The sequence below is a fragment of the Zootermopsis nevadensis genome, unplaced genomic scaffold (genome assembly GCF_977971745.1).
Source record: "Zootermopsis nevadensis isolate Lab colony 2312 unplaced genomic scaffold, Znev_1.0 Znev_ptg000009l, whole genome shotgun sequence".
Taxonomy (NCBI): Eukaryota; Metazoa; Arthropoda; class Insecta; order Blattodea; family Termopsidae; genus Zootermopsis; species Zootermopsis nevadensis.
In genome coordinates, this window is record NW_028259141.1 from 3,699,354 (window position 1) to 3,714,555 (window position 15,202).

Consider the following 15,202-nt stretch of genomic DNA (forward strand, 5'->3'; position numbering starts at 1 on the left):
CTTTTTGGCTGTAAATAGTGATTTCTCAAATGCAACTTGTATTCTCCAGCACTTGACTGCTTAAGTGGATATATTAACAGGTGATATTTTAAACTTCTGTAATCTGCAAAGATGCCTCCTGCAAGATAACCCGACTACATGAAAGTGATAGAGGTTACCTTATGTGAAATTTTGTAGATAAAAAGGTACTGTAAAAATATACAAATGGAGGAAAAATTAAACACATATATGACATGAATTAATTCGTAATTGTAACAGAAAGCAATTACGTAATTCTTCTGAAATATAACAATAGGATATTTTCAAGATCAGCGTTTTGCATAATATATGCAGATAATTACAAATAGCCACATAGTAGGTACTTCATAATTGTATGCATCAAACATGATTGTGTTCTATAAAGTAAAGTAAAGTTTGTCCCACTATACGCCATGTAGGCGTTTGGGGTGAGAGGAGGTATAGCTCCTCTCTTCCTTGACCTCGGCACTAGATGGGGGTGAGTGGTCAGCATCACGCCCCGGCCGGCTTTACCCCCGGGAAAGGACCCCGGTACCCATTGTAGAGGAGGCTGGGTGGGCCCCAGAGCCGGTCTGGATGCAGAGGCTAGAGGAAAAATCCTGCCCCCATCGGGGATCGAACCCCGGTCGTCCAGCCCGTAGCTAGTCACTATACTGACTGAGCTATTCCTAAAACAAAGCCAGAAAGTTCCTACAAACATACAGTTGCAACCTCTTCATTAGTGAGAACTGGAAGAATCAGTAAATCAAATGAGACACGTAAAACACCTTATTAGAAGCACATTCAGCTTTGTTCCTAAAGTTATCTTAACAGGATTTTAATGTTCTTAAAGTATTGGCAAAAGTTTCTGAAAACGTCATCTGTTACTTTGAATGCGTGAATGAGCTGTGACACTGGTACACTGAAAATTTACTTTTGTCACAGCCCCTGAATCAAATGCCAAAGCTAGCCATGGATGTTGACTCTTTCCAAGTAAATTTTGTCCTTCAGGTGTCCCCACAGGTAGGAGTTGGTAGATGTAAAATCAGGCCACAAAGGATGCGAAGTCAATTTGGTTCATCTCACCATCAGCATGTGTGATGAGAGTCCAGAAGCTCCTTTATGTTGTAAATAAGACGTTCTAAGAGTTTAAACACTAAATCATAAGGTGATATGAAGACATCACCTGTTATTTCTGTCCAAATATTACTTTTCAACTGATGCTTCGTTGCTGCAGCCTCTCACAAGGCACTTGTGACCATTTGTTCATAGGAGCTTCATCTTGGATTGATTTTAGGAGTAGATCACAATTCTTAAACGAAATGAATGCAATTAAGAATCACCCACACATATATTATTTATTGCAGAGGTGTCAGGCAATTAATCTGCATTTATTCTTCATATTATTGATCATGACACATAATTAATTTCATCGCCAAGCGTATGAAGGCAACTGGAGTATGAAAAACTTGGCATCAAGACAAACTCTTTGTTGCCAGTACGAAGACGCACTTAAGGCTCTCAAGGAGGGAACAACTGCAAAGGCCATGTTAAAGTTGGAGAAACAGCAACTCTTAGCTGCAAGAGACTGTAGACTGTACTGAAATTACTGTAATTTCATCAAGACTTTATTTAATTATGATATAACAGCAGACAACATTGCAGTGCCCATTCATTGTTACCATCAGCATATCGATCATAGATTCCACTGCATTTTAGTATCTAATGACCAGAAAATCTTCAGATCTTTCTAGAGGGAACAAAGTGAAACACTTGTAAGATTTGAGGTTTTCACAGCGGTGAGTATGAAGATTTCTGTCTTCTGGGTTGATGCGCTGTGTAGTCTGGTCGATGTTAACCAACGTTTCAGAGGTCATACTGCCTCCGTCATCAGGGCGATGAGTATGAAGATTTCTGTCTTCTGGGTTGTTGCGCCATGTAGTCTGGTCGATGTCAACCAACGTTTCAGAGGTCATACTGCCTCCGTCATCAGGGCGGTGAGTATGAAGATTTTTGTCTTCTGGGTTGTTGCACTGTGTAGTCTGGTCCATGTTTACCAACGTTTCAGAGGTCATACTGCCTCCGTCATCAGGGTAATGAGTATGAAGATTTCTGTCTTCTGGGTTGTTGCGCTGTGTAGTCTGGTCGATGTTAACCAACGTTTCAGAGGTCATACTGCCTCCATCATCAGGGCGATGAATATTCATCACAGCGCAACAACCCAGAAGACAGAAATCTTCAAAGTGAAACATTTATTATCATTATATCAAGTTCCTCCATCCAGAGGGTCTGCTTCTGCCATCAAGACCTTCCAGGAACTATAAAATTGTAACACTTACGTAAATTAAAAATTAATACAGAGAGATATTTACTGTATACCAATATTGATATAAAACACCTGATCACTTAGAACTTTTCAGAGGTAACCCACAAAGTTATCTGCTGACAGAATGGTGAGTATTTAGCAACAAAAGATCACTGGAACTACAGTCCTCTTAATTAAGTATATGTTGTGTATTGTGTCAGCAAGGACTGTTTGCTTCTACTAGCGTCATTACGACAAGTGTTCACTGTGCATTCATCTTAAGAGTGTCAGCTGCAGTTTCTTTGCAGTTATTCAACCTACCATTTGTCTGCCTCTGAGCATCATCACTTTGCCAGTTATGATCGATCAACTATTCCCCATTTGACAATCCTTCATACAATGATACGAGGTGCGATCGGAAAGTTTCAAGACTGCACCTATAAAAACCCGTACACTTATCTCAGGTATTAAATTCATCCATCACCCTCGAAGTAGTTCCCCTGGGAGTGAACACAACGATCCCAGCGCCGCTGCCAAGCCTGGAAGCATCCCTGGAAATCTTTCTTTGTCAGCCTGTCAAGCACCATCTGCGATTCTGCCTGAATCTCTTCTATCGTCTCAAATCTCCTTCCCTTTAGCTGAATGTTCATCTTTGGGAAGTGGAAGAAGTCACACGGAGCTTAGAAAGGAAGTTTGGGTCGGTTCTTGCAAGATCTTTGAGCTCCTGACAAACGAGAAGTCGATTCTGCTTCTGGTCCTCAGACGGGATGCGTCGCATGTGGAGTTCTTCCTTTAGAATCAGCTGACAGGTCCCATAGCCTATCCCAACAATGTCGCACAAGTCGTTGATGGTATGACGTCGATCTTCGTGAATGGCCTGCCGAATCTTCGTAACATTTTCGGGCGTTGTGCTCGAAGATGGTCGTCCAGAACGCTCGTCATCATCGACAGAGGTTCGGCCATTTTTAAAACGTAAATGCCACACAAAAGTTTGTGCACGACCCATTGCGGACTCCCCAAATGCTTGCTTTAGCATTTCATAGGTTTCCGTAGCCGTTTTGGCGAGTCTTTGGCAAAATTTGATTTGTTCATGAAAATCCGCCATTCCGAAATCGCAGGAGGGTCGGTGTAATGCACTAACAAAACGCCCGTAACTAAGAAACAAATGCTAATTCGATGATGCCGGCTGGCACACTGATTCACTATGAATGTTGGCCCAACCCCTTAGCGGCAGAAGCTCGTACTACATCCGTTTCGCCCTCTATTGACACAGTCTTGAAACTTTCTGATCGCACCTCGTATATTGAGCACTCACCTGAAGCTTGCTGAATGGACCATCCAGCGGACTGAACTTTAGGTAGGGTGTCTGCCCCTTCTTGCATGGTATCCTGTGCACTGTAATGTAGTCCTCTAACAAATCTGTGTTGTTAACTGCTATGACAGGTACAGTCACCTTCCCCTCTGCCATATGCTCTGTTTTATTGCTGATGCGAGGAGTGACATACAGATCGATCGGTTTGTTAGTTTCTCTGTTCCAGATATTAGCCAGCATAAGTCCTGTGTTGATATCCTTGCTGTCAGGATCCCACTGAAGAGGATTGTCATTTGCAACAGTAACCTTTGCAAAAAGAGAAGGTTCCCATACTTAAACTATGAGAATTTGAGACAGTACTTAAGGTTTCTAATTATCATACCAAGAAGCAAGTGGATTGCTGTGCCACGTAGTCTGGCAGATACTGACTGATGTTTCGAAGACACGTATTATCCCCATCATCATCAGGGCGAAGAGTCCGTCAGTATCTACCAGACTACAACCAAGAACAATGATTTCAATAACAAGCCAAACTACTATCAGATGTCACCAAATAAATATATCTTCAAAGACTTGAACATGTTAGACTTTCATAATTAACATAAACTGTTTCTTTACAAAATTACAGCTCTCAATTATCAAAATGTTGCTAAAGAAAGGGCTAAATGGTGACTACACAGCACTAATCAGCCAATTTTCCAAAGGTCGCAAGCCACGTATATCTTACCTGAACTCTTACGTAATCCGTGTTGTTTTCTATTGCTTTAGCTAATGCTTTGGATACCTTTACACCCTGTCCAGAGTTTCCCAATTCAACAAACTTGCCTGCCAAGTTTTTAGGTTTATCCACCTGAAAAAATAGACAAATTCAATTTAAGTCACAGTTGGTGAATGCCAGGATAACATCTAAAGATAGGTCATGATAGCCTCTGTTTCTGTCCTTCACAAATCACTGTTTGTAATGATTCGTACATCTCGTTCGACTCCAAATCTGCGTCACTGAATACGCATGAACCAATCACACAAGGAAGAAGTCAATCAAGACTATGCTGCACTCCGATAACTAATTAACTAACTAGATGGCTTACCGAACACGAAGGTTCATCACCGAATTAACCAAAGCCCTCCACCGGACCCTGTCCTGGGCCAACAAAATCCAGTCCCCTTCAACTCCTACCTCCCATAGATCCTGCCTGACATTATCCTCCCATCCATGTCTAGGTCTCCCCAGTGGTCTCTTCCCCTCAGGCTTCCCGACCAACAATCGTTGCACAACTCTTGTCCCAGGTTAGCACTCTCATAAGTGGGTAGAATTGTGTAACAAATTCAGACAGACATACCTTAATCCAGGTAGTTATGGGGCCAGCATCTAGCACCTTCTCCTTCTGCTCCTCGCCTTGCTGGTGCAGGATTGCTTTCCCAATATTCTCGTTTGCTGTCACGATGTTATCGAAAGCTGTCTTATACTAAAATACAGAAAGTAACAAAGAATCAAAAACACAAACCCTAGCACTACTGTGATAAGAAGATTGCTGTTTTGTGGGACCTCTGATATGTCGGTAAATTTCTACCACACTATATGGTGCAACAACCCAGAAGGCAACAACCCAGAAGGCAGCAATCCTCAGACTCACCGCCGTGAAAACCTCAAATCCTACACAACAGTGATACATTGTAATTTCTTATTCACCCCATTATTTAGACATCTGAAATGAATACGAAGAGATAATACCCTGTTTACGGTTGGTACAACCATTATGCCAAATGCAAAGGCCTGCTTATCAAATAATCAAATTAAAACAAAACAAAATTCTGTGCTGCACCCATTAAATTCACTGTATCTCAGTACTACCAAATTAGCTAGCACATGTTAAAATATGTCATACAGAAACCACGATTCATACGCAAGGAGCCAATAACATGCAACACTGTACTTAATAACAGTTTCATGTATGTTACATGGAATGTAGAATTTTGTAAAAAAGTTTCCAACATTTCCATGTCCCTGTCACCGCAACATGGTGCGTCCTCAGGTTGCTGATGGAGGGACAGCCCCCAGTAATGGATGTTAACTGCAAATATATTGAATAAGCGGTTCCTGACAGCCGACGAGGGGTGGTCTTTCATCTGAGGGGTTGGGAGCGAGGGTATCGACCTTTCATCTTAAAAAAATTATACTTGAAACTGGGTGGACTCATTGGCATGACCAAGGCAATTGAAATGAGTTTGCTGACCGAAGGACAGGGACCAATAGAGGGCTTTGGTTAAATTGACGATGAACCTCCAGGTTTCCTAAGCCATCTAGTTAGGTAGTTGCCAACATCTCACAATGAAATTGCATGAAAGGATGTCATATCACAAATCCTTAAGAAACAACTAGTTGGTGTCCAAACACTGAATTATCCATTCAAGAATTAAGGTTCTCACAGCGCTGAAGATGAGAAAATTGAGATCAGACTTCTAATATCATGTACACTTGTACGTGGGTAACAGTGTTTCCAAGAAATATATTACCTCCATTTACTCTGAAGATGCAGGCATTACATTCCCCTTCAACTATGAAACCACCTATGAAGGCATCACAATCTGAGATGACAGTCCACTCAATTATTGTTACTCAATATTAAAACCAGGTAATTAAAAAAATCAACAAATAAAATCTATAAGAAAAACTGGATGTTAAATGACTCAAGAGATATACATAAAAAAATATATTCTAAGAAAAAGAATAATGCTTAGAAAAACCTATATTAACTTCTGTAATTACCACACGAGGTTGATAAGCCTAGAGACAGGCAAAATGATTACGCTTCTTATGATTCAGAAATTCATCATAAACGTCTGCTAGAAAGGTGGCGAATAAATTTCTGATTCCTCATGTCCAATGTCCACTTCCAAGACTGCTAGATAAAGTTAAGGCTGACGCGCAAACAAGGCACCCTTAAAGACCAACATTTGTCAAAATAACAATCCAATAATATTTCTGCACTGTAAACGCTCTTGCTAAGTGTAATCTTCCTTTCATTTACATCCAACAAATAAAAGAGAATTCCTTTTTATACGTACGCTTTCTACGTTATCAATGTATGTAGGATCCAAATCATGGTATGCAGGATAATCCGGTTCCGGCGCTCCCGACATACTTTCAGGAAAAGATGTACTCGCTGTCATATTATTCATATTACGCGTCATGCTGGACAACAAGACGGCCATAGTGTCCATCACCACTCTAAAATATGTATAAAAAATTTGAAGTAGTATTCATGCTTACAGATCTGCAAAACTATGTGGAATCAAAGTGAAATTAATCCTAACTAAAGTAAACAGCTGAATCCTATAATAAGCTCCTTCATTCAAACTGACATCATCATGATATTATTACTCTAGGAACAATGTTAAAATTGTCTGCAACTGCCTTGCAATCAAAGGTTTCTCATGGTTTTCCCCAGTTCTTACCAGCAGATGCCATATAGATATGTACATTTATTAAACGGTATCGAACCATCAGAGCTCCTAGAGCTGTTTACTAACCAGGTGAACTTTGTATTGAAAGGTATTTATTTTGAGCACCAGCCAGGAACCCGCTTTGTGACGGAAGTTTCTGTAGTTTTCTCAAGTCCCTCCAGGTGCAATTCTGGACACAACCTTTAAACGGACCTCAATCGCTGTCCAAATTCCCCCTACATCCATTTCCTACTTAAGACCAAAGACATGCTAAGATAATCTTTGAAATGAACACATGAAAGACATTGTAAACAAAGTTCTTTGGTTTTAAATGTTGTTGTTGTTTCTTGGCTCTACAACCCAGTTGTGGGTTTTTGCCACCTCCTATCAGAGGTTTCTTAGTCCTTGAAGTGTGAATTTGCGAGTAGTGAGGGACCAGCCCACTCACTCTGCACAATTTCTACTCAATCCTGATTTTTGACTGCCAGAGCCATCTAGCAGTTAATCAGGAGAATTGGGTGAGAAATGGTCGCTGAATTTTGCATACGAAACATCTTGTATCATGCTCGTAAGGTTCTTTTACATGCTGTAAATCTACAACATGGGATTGGTTTCAAATAAGTCAAGTTAAAATAAGAACTGTTGTAAACCATATGGGAAACTTGTACAGTAATGACCCAGTCACCAGCGCTTCACTACAGGATTCAATGCTGGATGCATCATATAAAGATAAAAGTGAGAAATGAGACGATATGCAGTCCATACCTTGAAGTATTCATGAGTTCTGAACTAGACATTTGCGTCCCCGAATTCGGATCTGTAACTTCATGATAAACGCTGTTCATGATGTTCTCCAAAATGTGGGATGAAGTGAGAATAGTTCCATGTGGAATGACAGGGGTGTCATTCCTATTTCCTGCTCCTAGAACCAGATTGAGCACCGATACAACTTGCTTCCCAGACGAGTCATAATCCACTGGAATCTGAATTAAAATCAATAACATTGAATGTGGCTTCCGAGCTGGCACCGCGTGAACTACATCTTATCTCCCTATCACTGCCTATCTATTGTAATACATCGCTAAACTTTCTTTAGTCTTGAGACATATGAAAATCTACGTGTATAAAGCACTTACTATGACAGCGGACATAAATACCACCTGGAGGACGTTTTACGAGACACACGGCAAGTAACGTAATTCTTGATTATAAAAGAAGATACGAAGAAACGAATACAAATTTAACGAATAACAGATAACACACTACACTATAAAATAAACAGGAGATTTGTCAGGACTCATAAAATGCACATAAAAAATAAATTCAGATAAACATAATGCTTAGGAAAACCTGCAAATGTCTATAAATGTATGACTCAATAATTACTATAACAGGTCGGTAAGTCAAGCGCTAGGAAGAATACTGAAGATGGGTGATGATTTAGAAACTATTTATGGACATCAAGAACAAAAAAAGTTGTATTGAATAAATCACAACATAAATTTAAAATTTGTTATAAAAACACTAACAAAATGTATGTGTCACAAATATGTAAAACAAACTTTTCTCCACGTTATGACAAATAATTTTTTTAACTTTAGCACAAATTACGACTCTAAAATGTCAACAGAATCCTTAAGGTATGACCACATAACAAATGGTTTGCACAGAAGCACAGATGAAAAACCCAAATTTATACTAAAAATCATTTTAGCCAGTGGGACATTCGATCAATCAACATACCTGATCGAGAGCATTTATAAACTCTTCCTTCAATATCCGCTTGTGCTCCTCGTTAATATCCTCACTTGTATCCATAGCAACTGCCATAGCAGCGATGATCCTTCCTGCACCTGAGACAGAACACAATAACAGAAAAGAGATTTTAAAATATAATAAAACTTATTAAATTACACGTGTACCTTATGTAAAGATGAATGAGTACAAATACAGAATTATACAAACAGGTATCAATTATTTTAAGAAGACTAGAGCAGGGCGCTCCTTTCGGAGCTCCTAAGGGGGGGGGGGTTCAAGTTTGTAAAACTCAATCAACCTTGTGTAAGAAACTAAACTAACCGCTCCGAATTGAGGGTTGCGTTTTGAAATCTTTAGTAACACGCTAAACTAACTGCCCTTCGGGGTGTTGGTTTAGTGTCTCATTCAAGTGTTTTAACCCTTGAGTAAGTAACTAAACAACCCACCCAAATGGTGGTTAAAATATTTGACGAACCTCCCTCCGGGGTGGTTGGTTGCGTTTTAAATTCTTGAGTAAGACACTAAACTAACCCCCCTTCAGAAGGGTTAGTTTATGTCTCATTCAAGTGTTTTAACCCTTAAGTAAGAAACTAAACTAACCCTCACCCCCGAATGGGGGGTTAAAACACTTAACCAACAAATAAAGAAAAGCGAAGGGAGATTTACATTGATAAATGCAGAAAAACTTATTCAACAAAAACAGAATAGCAGAAGAAAACAAACGAAGACTTGCAAGGGTGGGGTTGGACGTAGAAAGTTGTCTGACCAAAAACAGATTTCCTCTGAACATCGATGTAAAGAACTAAGACATCAGATCTATTTAACAAATAAGGATAAGCGAAAGAAGACTTACATTGTTAAACGAGACCATATTAACAACACACGTAGAAAAACAGACGAAGATTTACTAGGGTTTTGTTGGACGTAGAAAGTTGACTAACCAAGAACAGTTGGCCTCTGAAAAGCGACGTAAAGAACTAATCCATGAGACCAACTTAACAAATAAAGAAAAACGAAGGAAGAGTTACATTGATAAATATAGAAAAACGTATACAACAAGAACAGAAGAGAAAAGAAAAAAACAGACGAAGATTAGCAATGGAGTTGCTGGACGTAGAAAGTTGACTGATCAAGAACAGATGGCCACTAAACAGCGACGTAAAGAACTAAAACATCAGAACTATTCAACAGAAAACAGAATAGAAAAAAAGAAGACTTGCAAGAGTGGGGTTGGACGTAGATAGTTGACCAAATAAGAACTGTTGGCCTCTGATCAGCGACGTAAAGAAGTAAAATATCAGATTACAGGAAGCGCTCCGAAGGGATTAGTAGTCGTTGTCGTCAAACAATGATTTCAACAATATATATAACCTTATATTTGTTTATACACGGGGGTTAGTTTAGTGTCTTACTCAAGATTTTAAAACGCAACCAACTCCCTTCGAGGGGGTTGGTCAAGTGTTTAAACCCCCCATTCGGGGTGGTTAGTTTAGTTTCTTACTCAGGGGTTAAAACACTTGAATGAGACACTAAACTAACTCCCCTTCGGGACTAACCAAGGTTGGTTTCGTTTTACAAACTTGACACACCCCCCCCCCTAGGAGCTCCGAAAGGAGCGCCCTGCTCTAGTATATATTTTTTTACTATAAAAATTTGTGATTAGTCGTTGTCTTCAACCAATTTGTCTTCAAAAAATGACGTCATTAACAATGACAACAGATATTTGTTTACTCGGCATTGTTGTGGAACACAACAATGCTGTGTAAACAAATATCTGTTGGCATTCTTGAAGTTGACACAACAATGCCGAGTAAACAAATAACGCTTCACAACAAAAGAAATCAAAGAATATCAAGTCAGTCGCATTATCACTGCTCCAGAAGCAGCACGTCGCATTCTTAAGAATTGACTAACAGTTGTCCTAAAACATCAGGAAAGTGAAAGAAGAAGTTATCAAATATTTGAAGTACCAACTCCAACAAGGTAAAGTGATACTCATTCCATATATTACGATTATGAAAGCTATTATAAAAACTGACTTTATGATCGGTTTTGAGACGAAGATTTGCAAGGGTGGGGCTGGACGTAAAAAGTTGACTGAACAAGAACAGTTGGCCTCTGAACAGCGACGTAAAGAACTACAACATGAGACCTATTTAAGGAATAAAGAAAAGCGAAAGAAGACTTATATTGATAAATTTAGAAAATTGACTGACCTAGAAAAGTTGTCCTCTGTACTACGACGTAAAAACTACAATATCAGACCTATTTAAGAAATAAAGAGAAGCGAAGGAAGACTTATATTGATAAACATAGAACAACTTATTCAATAAGAACAGAAGGGAAAGAAACGGACGAAGATTTGCAAAGGTGGGGTTGGACGTAGAAAGTTGACTGACCAAGAAGAGTTGGTCTCTGAACAGCGATGTAAAAACTTAAACATCAGAACTATTTAACAAATGAAGCAAAGCGATGTAAGACTTACAAAGATAGACGAGTCCATATTAACGACACATGTAGAGAAACAGACGAAGATTTGCAAGGGTTGGATTGGACGTAGATAGTTGACTAACCAAGAACAGTTAGCCTTTGAAAAGCGACGTGAAGAACTAAAACATCAGAACTATTCAACAAAAAACAGAAGAGAAAAAAAAAGAAGACTTACAAGGGTGGGGTTGAACGTAGATAGTTGACTAACCAAGAACTGTTGGCCTCTGATCAGCGACGTAAAGAACTAATCCATCAGATATATTTAACAAATAAAGAAAAGCGAAGAGAGAGTTACATTGATAAACATAGAAAACGTATACAACATGAAGAGAAGGGAAAAAAAGAAAAGAAAAAACAGACGAAGATTAGCAATGGAGTTGCTGGACGTAGAATGTTGACTAACCAAGAACAGATGGCCTCTGTTCAGCGACGTAAAGAACTAAAACATCAGAACTATTCAACAGAAAACAGAAGAGAAAAAATAAGAAGATTTGTAAGGGTGTTGCTGGACGTATAAAGTTGACTAACCAAGAACTGTTGGCCTCTGATCAGCGACGTAAAGAAGTAAAATATCAGATTACAGGAAGCGCTCCGAAAAGATTAGCCATCGTTGTCGTCAAAAAATGACGTCATCAACAATATCACCTTATATTTGTTTATACACGGGTGTTAGTTTAATGTCTTACCTAAGATTTTAAAACACAACCAAACCACTTCGGGAGGTTGGTCAAGTGTTTAAACACCCCATTCGTTGTGGTTAATTTAGTTTCTTACTCTGTGGTTAAAACACTTGAATGAGACACTAAACTAACACCTCTTCGGGACTAACCAAGGTTGGTTGCGTTTTACAAACTTGACCAACACCCCCTAAGAGCTCCGAAAGGAGCGCCCTGCTCTAGTTTTACTATACTATTATTATTTTTACTATAAAAATTTGTGATTCCTCGTTGTCATCAATAAATTACGTCATCAACAATGTCAACTTATGTTTGTTTATACTCGGCATTGTTGTAGAACACAACAATGCCGAGAAAACAAATAACGCTTAGTACCAAGACAGTCGCATTATCACTGCTCTACAAGCAGCACGTCCCATTCTTGAATATTGATTGACAGTTGGCCTAAAACATCAGGAAAGTGAAAGAAGACGTTATCAACTATTTGAAGTATAAACTCTAACAACTCCAACAAGGTAAAGTGATACTCATTCGATATATTACGATTACGAATGTATTATGAAAACTGACTTTTGATCGATATTAAGACGAAGATTTGCTAGGGTGGGGCTGGACGTAATAAGTTGACTGAACAAGAACTGTTGGCCTCTAAACAGCGACGTAAAGAACTACAACATCAGACCTATTTCAGAAATAAAGAAAAGCGAAGGGAGATTTACATTGATAAAGGTAGAAAAACTTATTTAACAAGAACATAAGAGCAGAAGAAAACAAACGAAGACTTGCAAGGGTGGGTTTGGAAGTAGATAGTTGACTAACCAAGAACAGTTGGCCTCTGAACAGCGACGTAAAGAACTAAAACTTAAGACCTACTTAACAAATAAAAACAAAAGCGAAGTGGGAATTACTTGCAAGGTCAAGGTTGGGGTTGGACGTAGATAGTTGACTAACCAAGAACAGTTGGCCTCTGAACAGCGACGTAAAGAACTAAAACATCAGACATATTTAACAAATAAAGAAAAGCGAAGGGAGATTTACATTGATAAACGTAGAAAAACTTATTTAACAAGAACATAAGAGCAGAAGAAAACAAATGAAGACTTGCAAGGGTGGGGTTGGACGTAGAAAGTTAACTAACCAAGAACAGTTGGCCTCTGAACAGCGACGTAAAGAACTAAAACATCAGACATATTTAACAAATAAAGAAAAGCGAAGGGAGATTTACATTGATAAACGTAGAAAAACTTATTTAACAAGAACATAAGAGCAGAAGAAAACAAATGAAGACTTGCAAGGGTGGGGTTGGACGTAGAAAGTTGACTAACCAAGAACAGTTGGCCTCTGAACAGCGACGTAAAAAACTAAAACATAAGACCTACTTAACAAATAAAGAAAAGCGAAGGGGGAAATACTTGCAAGGTTAAGGTTGTGGTTGGACGTAGATAGTTGACTAACCAAGAACTGTTGGCCTCTGATCAGCGACGTAAAGAAGTAAAATATCAGATTACAAGAAGCGCTCCGAAAGGATTAGTCGTCGTTTTCGTCAAAAAATGACGTCATCAACACTATCACCTTATATTTGTTTATACACGGAATTGTTGTGGAACAGCAATGCCGTGTACACAACAATGCAGAGTAAAGAAATAACGCTTAGTACCAAGCCAGTCGCATTATCACTGCTCTATATCGTCTCCGAACAGCGGCATTAGACTATTTAAGAAATGAAGAAAAGTGAAGGAAGACGTTACCAACACCAAAAAGGTAATCTGATAATAATAATAATATTCATCCAAGTCATACTGTTCTTCAAGGGTTAAAACACTTGAATAAGACACTAAATTAACACCCCGAAGGGGGTTAGTTTAGTGTCTTACTCAAGATTTTAAAACGCAACCAATGGGGAGTTAGTCAAGTGTTTTAAACCCCCATTTCTGAGTGAGGGTTAATTTAGTTTCTTACTCAAGGGTTGAAACACTTGAATGAGACATAAACTAACCCTTCCGAAGGGGGGTAAGTTTAGTGTCTTACTCAAGAATTTAAAACGCAACCAACCCCCCGAATGATGAGTTAGTCAAGTGTTTTAAACCCCCATTCGGGGGTGAGGGTTAGTTTAGTTTCTTACTCAAGGGTTGAAACACTTGAATGAGACATAAACTAACCCTTCCGAAGGGGGGGGTTGTTTAGTGTCTTACTCAAGAATTTAAAACGCAACAAACCCCCCTGGAGGGAGGTTCGTCAAGTATTTTAACCACCATTCGGGGGGGAGTTAGTTTAGTTTCTTACTCAAGTGATAAAACACTTGAATGAGACACTTAGCTAACCCCCCGAAGGGCAGTTAGTTTAGCATGTTACTTAAGATTTCAAAACGCAACCAACCCCCTATTGTTTTAACCGTCAATTCGAGGCGGTTAGTTTAGTTTCTTACACAAGGTTGGTTGCGTGTTACAAACTTGACCAACCCCCCCGTAGGAGCTCCGAAATGAGCGCCCTGCTCTATACTATAAAAATTTGTGATTAGTCGTTGTCTTCAACCAATTTGTCGTAAAAAAATGACGTCATCAACAATGCCAACAGATATTTGCTTACACGGCATTGTTGTGTTCCACAACAATGCCGAGTAAACAAATAACGCTTCACAACAAAGAAATCAAAAAATATCAAGCCAGTCGCATTATCACTGCTCCAGAAGGAGCACTTCGCATTCTTGAATATTGACCGACAGTTGGCCTAAAACATCAGAAAAGTGAAAGAAGACGTTATCAAGTATTTGAAGTACCAACTCCAACAACTTCAACAAGGTAAACTGATACGCATTCGATATATTACGATTACGAAAACTATTATGAAAACTGACTTTATGATCGATTTTAAGACGAACATTTGCAGGGGTGGGGCTGGACGAAAAAAGTTGACTGAACCAGAATTGTTGACCTCTGAACAGCACCGTAAAGAACTAAAACATCAGACATAAATAAGAAACAAATAACGCTTCACAACAAAGAAATCAAAAAAATATCAAGCTAGTCGCATTATCGATGCTCCAGAAGGAGCACTTAGCATTCTTGAATATTGACTGACAGTTGGCTTAAAACATCAGAAAAGTGAAAGAAGACGTTATCAAGTATTTTAAGTACCAATTCCAACAACTCCAACAAGGAAAACTGATACTCATTCCATATATTACGATTAAGAAAGTATTATGAAAATTGACTTTACGAT

General features: G+C 39.0%; 1 protein-coding gene across 1 annotated transcript; it reads right to left on the reverse strand.

The window, feature by feature from the left end:
* Positions 1-3,317: 3,317 nt before the first annotated feature.
* LOC147874383 (uncharacterized) lies at positions 3,318-8,915 on the reverse strand. The gene is made up of 6 exons (XM_087345525.1): positions 8,802-8,915; positions 7,824-8,041; positions 6,681-6,843; positions 4,955-5,080; positions 4,342-4,464; positions 3,318-3,920 (listed from the first exon to the last, which is right to left on the reverse strand). The coding sequence occupies exons 1-6, from the start codon at positions 8,886-8,888 to the stop codon at positions 3,564-3,566; spliced, it is 1,074 nt and encodes a 357-aa protein (XP_087201651.1). The 5' UTR covers positions 8,889-8,915; the 3' UTR covers positions 3,318-3,563.
* Between the last annotated feature and the right edge of the window lie 6,287 nt (positions 8,916-15,202).